This window comes from Ictidomys tridecemlineatus, chromosome 10, assembly GCF_052094955.1.
Source record: "Ictidomys tridecemlineatus isolate mIctTri1 chromosome 10, mIctTri1.hap1, whole genome shotgun sequence".
Classification (NCBI taxonomy): Eukaryota; Metazoa; Chordata; class Mammalia; order Rodentia; family Sciuridae; genus Ictidomys; species Ictidomys tridecemlineatus.
In genome coordinates, this window is record NC_135486.1 from 122,989,783 (window position 1) to 123,001,335 (window position 11,553).

The window sequence follows — 11,553 nt, forward strand, 5'->3', positions numbered from 1 at the left end:
TCCCCATAGTCTCAACAGTTCCAAGATCACCCAAAAGTCCAAGTCCAAATTCTCTACTGAGACTCAAGGCAAACTCACAGGGTGAGCACCTTTAAAAATCAAAAACAATTTATATGCATCCAATATATAAAAGTACATAGTAAACATTTCCATTCAGAGAAATAGGAGCATAGAAAAAAGGGACAGGACCAAAGCAAGACTGAAATCCAGCTGGGCAAACAAGTCCTGTAGTTCCACATAGGGCATCTGGAACACGTAGCATGGTGATATTCTGTTGAAAAGGCTTGTGTAGTTCTGCTGCTATGGCCTTGTTGGTTGTAGCCCAAATGACCTTTCTGTTGTCTTGTCTCTGCTCAATTCCTGCAGCTTTCTTCAGTAGATGTCCATGTTACTGGCATTTCTTAATCTCAGGGGACTCCAATACAGCTTTGGCCCCTTCCTCACAGCTCCAAGAATTACTCTCTCAGGGGCTGCCTACAGGGATGCTGACCCTTCTGCACTTTGTCTGGTTTCCCAGGCTTTCCTTTGAAATCTGGGTGGAAGCCTCCATGAACCCCCAACTCCAGCATCCTGCATCCCAGCAGAACCAGCACCACTTGGTTGACCCTAAGGCCTGCTACTATTTCAAGCAGTAGCTAAGCCTCCAGGGACCCTGGCTACAGCAGCCTCTAAGTGTCTGTGTTGCTGAGCATGGTAAAACAACTTCCTAGACTCTCCTGTGCAAGTTGGGTGCCACACTGGTCTCAAGAGAATTTTTACTCTTACTCCTTTGAGCCTGAAATGGGTGTGGTCTTGCCAATTCCTGGGATGTCCTCAAGTCATCTTTGCTATTGTCTCTGGTAAAGCTTTTAGTGTTTCTTCAGTGGCTATAAGGTCTTTAGCAACACAACTTCCTTAACTCCAGTTTTACTGTTTTCTGGTCAAACCTCAAGATGTTCAAATCTTTCTGCCTTGCTTTCTGCTCCCAATTATTACAATAAACTTTGTTAAAAGCTGATAGCAGGGACTGAGGATGTGGCTCACGTGATAGTGTGCTTGCCTGGCATGCGCAGGGTGATGGGTTCGATCCTCAGCACCACATAAAAATAAAATAAAGATGTTATGTCCACTGAAAACTAAAAAATAAATATTAAAAAATTCTCTCTAAAAAAAAAATTTAAAAAAAAGCTGGGCTGGGGATGTGGCTCAAGCGGTAGCGCGCTCGCCTGGCATGCGTGCGGCCCGGGTTCGATCCTCAGCACCACATACAAACAAAGATGTTGTGTCCACTGATAACTAAAAAGTAAAATAAAATAAAATAAATATTAAAATTCTCTCTCTCTCTTAAAAAAAAAAAGCTGATAGCAATACTCATGCCACAGCCTGAATGCTATGCTGCGTAGAAATTTCTTCTGCCAGATTATGAAGTCCATCACTTTTAAATTCAGCCTCATAGAAAGTCTCAGGACATGGGCAAAATGCAGATAACTTCTGAGTCAGAATGTAACACAAATGGCCTCTAGTCCCATTTCCAATAGATCCTTCCCCTCTAAAACCTCTTGACAGGTCTTTACTGTACACAGTCCTCTAGGCATTCTGGCCTTCTGAACTCCCACCAGAATTACAAGTTATGGTCCACTTACAATATTCTAAAGCTTTTCCAGCTTCCATTGCTAAATTTTCCAAAATTCCGCTCACAAATTACAAAAGCTCCAAAAGCTTCTGAACACACATGGTCAGGTTGCAATGGCAAAACCAGACCTGGCTGTGAAACGAAAGTATAAAAACTTTATGGTAGGGCTGGGGGGTGTAACTTAGTGGGTGGTGCTTGCCTAGCACATGTGAGGCTTGCCTAGCACTGGGTTCAATCCTCAGCATCATATAAAAATAAATAAGTAAAATATAGTTATTGTGTCCATCTACAACTAAATAAAAAAAAAATTAAAGTTATGGTAAGAAACCCATGCATGGTGAAAGAGTCAGTTCCCCTCCCCTTTCTAGAGAAAGCCTAAAAATTCCTACCTTTTGGGTTGTAAATAACTGCCCCTGGAGTCTGACTACTCCCTCTTGAAATGTAACAGCTAACTGTGAAAAGAGGTTTCTTTTCACCTGTTTCTGTGAACTGCTTTATGTCAGAGACCCTGCACAAGGCCTTCAGCCTCATACATTAGGATTCTTTTTTTTTTTTAAAGAGGAAAAAAAAAAAAAAAACCCAATGATAGGATGGATCTAAGATGACACCAAATTACCAATATATGTTGTAAGAAACCGTGGATCAGCACTCAGAATTTGGAGTTTTGTTTCCCTCTGGGCCCACCATATAAACTAAAGTTTGGAGCTCTCCTCTTTCTGAGTGCTGCTTGCTTCTGCTCAACTGGTCTGTTTCCTGCTACAGGGTTAGTCACAGCAACAACCCCATTCTCAGTACCAAATTCTGTTTTAGTCAGTTTTTTTGCTGCTGTGACCAAAAGACCTGACAAGAAAAGTTTTTTAAAAATATTTTTTAGGTGGACACAATATATTTTATATTCATGTGGTGCTGAGGATTGAACCCAGTGCCTCATGCATGCTAGGCGAGCACTCTACCACTGAGCCACAACTCTATCTCCGTGACAAGAACAGTTTTGAGGAGGAAAAGTTTATTTGGAGGCTGACAGTTTCAGAGATCTCAGTCCATAGGCAGCTGACTCCATTCCTTGGGGCCTAAGGTGAGGCAGAACATCATGGTAGAAGGATGTGGCAGAGGAAAGCAGCTGGGGACAGGTCATCAGGAAGCAGAGAGAAAGATTCCCCTCACCATAGACAAAGGCACATCCTCAATGACCCACCCCCTCCAGCCACTACCTGCTCACAGTTACCACCCAGTTAATCCCCATTAGGGAATTAATGCATTGACTAGGTTAAGGCTCTCCTAAACCAGTCAGCCTACCTCTAGACCTTCTTGTGTTGTCTAACGCGTAGCTTTTGTGGGACATCTCATATCTAAACCACAATAGGGATTAAACCCAAGGGCGCTGTGCACTGAGCTACAGCCCCTTTTAAAAAGTGTTTTAGAGAGAGACCACCTCAGTTATCTTGGCCTCAAACTTGCAACCCTCCTGCTTTAGCCTCCCAAGTAGTTAAGCCACAGTGATAATTGTTTTTAATGTATTCTTCTAGGAATGCATAGATAAGCATTTATTATCTGTGTACATACTAACATCTAATTTTTATGGCCTTTAATACTTTATAAGTGAGCATAATAAATAATTATTGGGAGCTGGGGTTGTGGCTCAGTGGTAGAGTGTTTGCATAGCATGTGTGAGGCACTGGGTTTGATCCTCAGCACCACATATAAATAAATAAAGGTCCATTAACAACTAATTAAAAATGTTTTTTAAAAAAGATTTATTGGCAGGCTAAATAGGGCTGGAAAAAAGTTCAGTGAAATTTTCATCCTCTTTAGAACTCAACAAGATTAAAAGTTAACAGATATATACTTCTTACTGGGGACTGAATTATGTATTTTGTCTATATCATCTCCTTGGTCCTCAAAACACTCTAGCGAGGTGGATACTGCATTTTAAAACTGGCTCAGAGAGGCACAACAACCTGAGCCAAATAAAAATAGGAATTCAGCTATTACTATAAAGCTCAAAATGTTCTTGCTCCTCAGGGACTGCTCCCAATTAGAAACCTCCTCATCTGAGCAAAAATCAGCAGATGGTGTTTGTTGCCATATTTTAGTAAAAGGGATTCACCTTAGGATGGATAAAATGAGGTAAGGGATGTGGAAATATTTCACAAATGAAAGAGAGAGCAGGGAATGAGACTAAGAAATAGTCAAGCGGCACACAAGAATCTCTGATGCAAATCTTTGTGAGCCTGAGCGGCAACTACGTTGTCAAATTAAAACATTCTGGCATAATCTCACCCTCAACTGACTGTCACACTTTGAATCTTTTGAAGGTCAGGTGCCTAATGCTGCCTGATGTGCCTAGTCCATCCAGCTGTCTAGGCCAAACCCGAGAAGGAGGATGCAGCAGCTATGCCAGTGACTGCCAGGCAAGGCCTAGGTTCTCTGTGACAGTGACAATTGCCAAGGTCACATGTTGGGTGGCACTTTACAGAGGGCAGCGGGAAGCACATTCTGCAGAATACCAGAGTTCGGATGGAAGTGACCCATGGGCCAGGCTCTGTGAATGTCAGGTTGGATCAGACAAGCCTGCTCAATGTCAGGGCCAGAGCGATCTCAGGCACTACAGTCAGACGCGTGGTGGGAGCTGAAGGGGACAAGGCACCAGCTGGACTCAGGAGCCCGAGGGACTTCAGCAGACACATCCCAGCCATTTTGGAAGGGCAGGCAAGATAGGTGGATGAGGAAGGCGATGATTCTAAAGGGAGCAATGTGCACAAGGGCATGGGGTCTTAGAGCTAAAAGGGATGTTTCTGGACTAGCAAAGAGCTCAATAAGGCAGAAAAACAGAGCAGGAGGATGGAGAGGGGTAACAGGAGGACAAAAGGGACGGGTGGTGAGGCTCTGTGCACCAGGACCATCAGCTGGGTTTTCTCCTGAACATGGTGCTATGCTGGAAAGTTTTCAAAAAAGTATAAGAAGCAGCCTGGCAGTGGTGTGGTGGACAGCAGCAGTGATGAAGGCAGGGCTTGTGGTTCCTGGGCTCCCCGTTGGTGGCTATGCCCAGCAGCACCAGCTCAAAGGAAGTATTCAACATACACACACTGGATGGACCCAGAGGTGGCCCAGGGTCAAGATGATGGCAGTAGGGACAAAGGGAAAGAACACATTCAAAAAACATGTCCAAGGTGAAAAGACTGAAACAGGTCCTGGTCAGGGGTGCAGGGCAAATCGGGGAAGAGAAGTCCATTTGCATGTAGACCTCAGGCTGGGAAGCAGTACACCCTGGGCCTCACTCACCTGACCCTCAAACGCTCACTGCACACGTGCTGGCACTGGCTGGTCCCACAGGTGGCTGAAAACCCAGCCTGGTTCCACAAAATGCAGTGTGCTGTTGGGAGGAAACAAACAGGATCCCTATGGGAGAGAGGCCCTGGTCCAGACACAGGTACGAGTGTGGGGATCACACAGGTGAAACCTGGTTACCTGAGGCAGCACTCATTAAGTGCAAACCTGAAAGGGGAAGAGCAGTCCCTCAGGGGGACTTCCAGGGAGGAAGGACACTAGGAAAAACCAGAGCCTGTGGAAGCCAGGGGCAAGCAAGTGCTGCGGCTGGGGAAGCACCAGCCAGGGCTGGAGCAGGCTCAAGGGCCTGTCCAGGGTCCTGCATGAAGACAGCACCTGCTGCCCCATCTGCCCCCACCCCAGTGAATCTGACAGAGGTGGAAGAACTTCAAACACAGAGAAGTTGAAGTAAAATAACCTGTGCCCCACCTCTAGAACAATTAACATGCTACCTTTTCTGTTTTGCAGTACTGCTACATCCCTAGCATGCCACATTTTAAATTTTTCTCTGTATTTCTTCTGCCAGATTGTTGTTTAAAAATATGTGATAACTAGCACATATTAAGTATATAAAATAATGGGCTTCCCATGTGGCATTTTCTTACATGCACATCCACCCTATTACCCTCTTATCTCTTTGTCTCCTCTCTGTTCTACATTTTTGAAAAAATTTTTACAGAACTATTTGAAAATAATGTAGACATAATACTTCACCTCTAAATACTGCAGTGTGTATCTCCTAAGAACAAAGAAATCCACAATGCTATCTAAGAAAGATAATTCCATAATATCTAGTATCTATTCCCTACTTAAAATGTCCCTAATTGTTCCCTAAATGTCTTTTATGCTTTTCTTGGCAGGGGTGATGGAGGAAAAATGGAAGAAGGATTAGGATACAGTCAAGATTTATATAATAGAGACCTTTATAATAATTAAAAAAAAAAAAGAGCCAGGTATGGTGATGCATACCTGTGATCCTAGTGACTCAGGAGGCTGAAGCAGGAGGATCAAGTTTGATGCTAGACTGGGCAGCTTAGTTAGGCCTTGTCTCAAAAAAAAATATAACAAGTGTTTGGAGGCCAGGCAGGGTAGCCCATGCCTGTAATCTCAGCAATTCGGGAGGCTGAGGCAGGAGGATTATGAGTTCAAACCCAGCCTCAGCAACTTAGCAAGATCCTAAGCAACTCAGTGAGATCCTGCCTCTAATAAAATATAAAACAGGGCAGGGGAAGTAGCACAGTAGTAAAGCACTCCTGGATTTAATTTTCAATGCCCCAAACTGCCCCCCCCAAAAGAATTCTTAGAATTCTTTCTTTTATTTTCCTCCAGGCCTGGGGTTTGAACCCAGGGCCTCCCATGTGCTAGACAAGTGCTCTACCACTGAGCTAGAGCCCCATTTTAAATTTTGAGACAGGGCTCAGGCTGGCCTTGGACTTTTGATCCTCAGCCTTGGAGCAGCTGGGGGTACAGGTATGCTCCACAGGCCCTGTGTCTTAAAATCCTTTGGTTGTGTTCAAGTACACACTCGTCACAGCAATGCACATGGAGTGTTGCTGACAGTCATGCTGAGAGGGTGGAGGGGATGTAGGAGGGAGAGCCAAGGCACACTCCAGGCAGAACTGACATATGTGGAGGAAGAGCACGGGGGCTTGGGAATACCACCCAGGAGCAGCAGGTTTTGTTGGTGGAGTAGGAGTTAAGTCCCAGGTACATAAGCCTTTCCAGCACCTGTGGGACACCAGTGCACGTGTGCAGGAAGCAGCTGGGAATGCTGGGCCTGGTGCTGAGCACAGCTAAGGAACATGTGTTGGCTAAGTCTCCCAGGACAACCTCCTCACTGAAACTGATCTTCAAGGTCATCCACAACACCCCTGTTGGTAAATTCCATTTTCTTCTGTCATCTTACTTAACCTTCTAGCAGTATTTGGCACAGCAGATGGACTCCCTCCTTGAAATGCCTCCCTCTGGCAGCTGTCAGGCAACAACCACCTGCTGGCTGCTCTCTCCCAGTCTCCCTTGCTGCCCCTCTCCTTCATCCAGCCTGAAAATGTTGGCACATACCAGGGTTTATTTCTCAGCCTTTTAACCATCCATATCCACTCTCTTTCAAGTAACCTCATCCATCCCTATGGGTTTTAAATGTGCTTTACTATGAAAACTTTTGACCCAATATAAAACAGTATAATGAAACCCATGTGGGGCTGGAGTAGAGTGCCTACCTAGAATGCTCTAGGCCCTGGGTTCAATCCCTAGCACAGCAACAACAACAACAGAAAGAAACAAACCTCATCTATCAATAAGTGGCTTCCTATATGCTGGTAACTCCCACATGTTGCCTGCAGCCTAGACATCTCCTCTGAGGAGTCATACAGCCAGCTGGCTATTGGTTTTTCCATCTGGAAAGCATGCAGTCACCTGAAACTTGACAAAGTTCTCAACTGTTCCCCTTTCCTCCTCTCTGCAATACCAGCAAGCTCCCAGAAAGCTGTGTGCTCCTTATGCACTGATGTTCCCAACAGCCATCAGTGCCTGGCACAGGGCAGCACTTACATATTTAAGGAACAAATGACTCTAGGTAAATGGCTCCAGTATCCTCTCACTTAGTCATTAACTTTAATTCTGTCCTCTCTCCAAAATAAGACTACTTTTTAAAGAAACATATCATGTCACACTAAAATCTTATATTTACATACCTCTCAGAATAAAGTCCAAGCCTATAAGGCCTGAGGTTACATGGCCCGTGTTCCTTGCCGCCTCTTCCCTTATGGACTTTCCTTGGGTTTCTGACTCCTTCCCACTCAAGTCTTTCTCACACAGGTCTCAGCTCAATGTCACTTTCTTGGCAAGGCCTCACATGAATTTGCACAAGTCTCCCTGGTCTTCTCTCTCTGAACATGCCCTAGCTGTAGTCTGTAGGTTTACCTCCAACGATCCTTCCCAGGTACAGTGGCCCTGGCTATCATGCCAGTTCCACGGGGCTTCACACATTACACAGTGCAACACACGACTTAGCAAATTAACTGGGTCTAGGTGCAGTCCTGGAAATGCCTTCCGTGAAGGCCGGCCAGAGGCTAGGAACAAGTGGTCACAAAGCATAGGGGAACCTGGGAGGGTCATCAAAGAACCAGCTGGTCATGGCCCTGCACAGCGGGGTGCTGGGCAGACCCAGGTCCAAATCCCCAGTGCGCTAGCTCTGTGACCTTGGGCCTGGGGCAAACCTGTGGGGTGCACACCTTCAGTTTCAGCTGCCTCTTTTTCAAATAACAAAATACAAAATCAATGGGCTCATATCGCTGGTGCGGTGGAGGGAAAAAAAAAAGCAAAAAGCCACAAGGTAGATGCCGATGACGATAAAAATAAGAAGTTGTTATGTGAACCATCCTGGAAACAAACGTCAGATTTGGACACGGGGGCCCACAGGCCGCACACCAGTCCAGGAAGGGCGCTCCCTGGGCCCCGCCGGCAGTGCCTACCCGGTCCGGCCGGCTCCGGGCGCCTCCGCCCGCGGCGCACACCCGCTCCTCCCTGCAGGTCGCTCCCAGCACTCGGCAGACCAGCCACGCAACGCGGGGTCCACCGCCGCGGGACCAGCGCCGAGACGGACAGCTCGGGGGTGCGCGCGCTCCCCGGCGCCCCGAAGGACAGCCGCGGCGAACGCGCGGCGCGCGGGTCCAGAGCACAGGAGCGGAGCCGGCCTCCAGGGGCCCGGGCGGCGGGGCCATTCCCGCAGGACTGGCCGCGCACCGGCCGCCCCGGCCCCGCCGCGAGCGCCGCCGTCATCCCGCGGCCCGCAGGCCTCCTCCTGACCTTGGCGCGGCCGCCCCGCCGCCCCGGGCCCGGCCCCGCCACGGGCCCCACCCCGGCCGCTCCCAGAAGGTCGGCGCCGCTCACCGGAGCCCGCAGGGCGCGGCCCGCAGCAGGCCCCCGGCCCCGGCCGCCGCGCGCGCGCACAGCACTCGCGCCGCCATCTTGCTCGGGAGCCGCCGCCGCCGCCGCCGCGACCCCCCCGTTCCCGCGCCCGGCCCCGCGGCCGCCGCAGTGAGCGCCGCCGCCGCCAGGGGGAGCTGCCGCCGGAGGCCTGGGGGAGCCGTGTGAGGCGACGGCGGCGCCGGGTGTCCGGGCAGCGGCGCGCGCAGTGAGGGCAGAGCCGCAGACTCGGCAGGTGTTCCCCGAAGCTCGGCACTCCCATCCTGCTGCGGAGTGCGGCACCGAGGGAACGTTACTGTTGCAAACAGCCACGTCCTAATCCAAGCGCCCGGGGACACATACCTAGCTCCGGTAGTGTAGACCACACTGCCCGTGCATTTTGGCACCAGACGATGCTGGCCATCGGCAGTCCCGGCGCCCGTCCCAAAGCCATCCAGTCTGGTGGGGGCCGGCGTGAATAACTGGATGGAGTGTCAGGTGTTCACAGGACGCGAGGTCGGCACCGAAGGGAGAGCTCCTGGAGGGGCTGGCTGGGCCGCTCCATCCTAGGGGCTCCGTCAGTGGAAGAAGGCAGAGCACTACCGGGGGAAGGAACCTAAGCAACAGTTGCGGATCTCTGTGGCACTGTATAAGGAAAACTTTATTCGTGGGAAGATAAAAAAAGGCACAGATGTAATCACGGCGAACACTTCAACCAAGGCAGGCGAGAAGAAAGAGGTGGTCACAAAACGGAAGAAGCGAGTGACCGGGTAGAGCAAGCCCCAGCTGCCAAAGGGGAGCATTCCAGGGAGGCCAGCCTGGGCCGCTTGGAGATTTCTGCATAGGAACAGTGGAGGCAAAAACTGGGTTTCTTGGCTAAGTTTTCTGAAGCTGCGACTACTGGGGACCAAGGGGCAAAGCTATGTGATTGAGGCAGAATGTGAGCATAATAATAAGGGAAGCAACCATTTGGGGTAGGGATGGGTCCTGTGGGTGGAGGAGGCATCATAACAATTTGCCTGGGGAGAGAGGCACTTGTCTTTGGAGGTCAGTGGGAATGAGTGGCCAAGGGAGTTCTCTGCCTCAACTAGCATCGGTTTAGTGAGCTTATGTAGACCCAAAGGGAGGCTTGTCCCAGTCCTGCAGAGCAGGTGTGGATGAAACCACACCTTCACATACACATACATATACACAATGATAGTTTTTTTCTTTTCCCCTTCAGTGCTGGGGGATTGAACCCCAGCCTCCTGCTCTAGTAGGAGTTACATCTCAATTCATGAAATTTTTGTTTAAATAAAAATACATTCCAGAGTATACATAAACCTTTAAAACAGTTTATAGATGGCTTGAACTCTGTCCCAGAACTGATGGTACAGGTGTCCTGTCATCTATTGGGAGACCACTTGGGGAGATGCTCTGCATGAACCCTTCCCAACTAACCAGTGTCACAAAGCTCTACCTGCAGACACTTAGATACTGTTTCCTTGCTCACCTATCCTGGCACTACACCAAGAACTCCACTTTGCAACGTCAGCTATCCAGTTTAGGTCTCAAGATATCAGCTTATCTTTCTCCTTCCGGTGCATTTTCGACACTGGTGCTATTTAACTTTTATTGAAATGAAACTTTACCAGTTTTAGAACTTCAAATAATCCACCGTCATTTAGAGTGTAACTTTATTTCTCTAGTTCCACTTGTGTTTGAAATGTCCCAATAACTTTCTCCTGCTTTTAGAACCCCTGCTTATGCATTCTCTCACTTGGAGTTTTACATGCCCTTCCTTTTGCCCCAACGCCTTTTCCACAACCCTCATCTACTACCCCAAAGACTTCAAGATTCAGTTCTAGCCGGGTGTGATAGTGCAGGCCTGTAATCCTTGAACTTTGGAGGCTGAGGCAGGAGGATCTCAAATTCAAGGCTGGTCAGCAACTTACCAAGAAGACCCTGGGCAACTTGACCCCATCTCAAAACAAAAAGGACTGGGGATGTAGCTCAGTGGTTAAATGTCCCTGGGTTCATTGCCAGCACTGCCCACCCCCCACCCCAAAAGACTCAACAATCTCATTTCTCCTGGGAAAATGCTCTAAACGCTCCCCTAGGACTCAGTGGTAGAGTGCTTGCCTAGCATATGCAAGGTCCTGGGTTCAATCCCTCACATCTCAAAAACAAACAGCAGGGCATGGTGATGTATATCTGTAATCCCAGTGACAAGGGAAGCTGAGGAAGGAGGATTGCAAATTTGAGATTAGCCTCACAATTTAGCGAGGCCCTAAACAACTTAGTGAGAACTTGTCTCAAAAAATAAAAAAGGGACTAGGGATGTGGCTCAGTTTTAAAGTGACCCTGGGTTCAATCCTTAGTACCAAAACAAAACAAAACCACCTCTCCCCTAAAAGGTTCTGTTTGCCATGAAGGCACCTATACATACCTCCATGCCTTGGTGAGGCCCTATGACCAATGTCTGTGGCCATCACTGAAACCCTGTTATATAACACACATATTAGCTGAGGTTGAAATATATCCCAAGTCTCTTTCTAGGAATCTGAAAACTGAGATACACAGCTCAGTATTTCCTCAGGTCAGAATCTAAGTTATCCCACTTTATTAACACATTGCCACAAAACCCAGAAACCTCCAACTTAAATACATTAAAAGTCCCAAAACTTAATGTGTCACATTTTAAGAACTCACGCCCACTTCATCTAGCC

The 11,553-nt window shown here is 48.2% G+C and overlaps 1 protein-coding gene across 3 annotated transcripts in view; it reads right to left on the reverse strand.

The window, feature by feature from the left end:
- Nipsnap2 (nipsnap homolog 2) overlaps positions 1-9,143 on the reverse strand; it is a 29,600-nt gene extending 20,457 nt beyond the window's left edge. Inside the window, exons 1-2 of one of the 3 annotated variants that reach the window (XM_078023996.1) lie at positions 8,831-9,143; positions 4,895-4,985 (exon numbers count right to left, since the gene is read on the reverse strand). In XM_078023996.1, the coding sequence (XP_077880122.1) occupies positions 4,895-4,985; positions 8,831-9,128 (389 nt within the window). In that variant the 5' untranslated portion in view covers positions 9,129-9,143. Of the gene's footprint in view, positions 1-4,894; positions 4,986-8,412; positions 8,735-8,830 lie in introns of those variants that run through there. The other 2 variants (XM_021728641.2, XM_078023997.1) reach the window with 2 other exon arrangements.
- Positions 9,144-11,553: the final 2,410 nt, after the last annotated feature.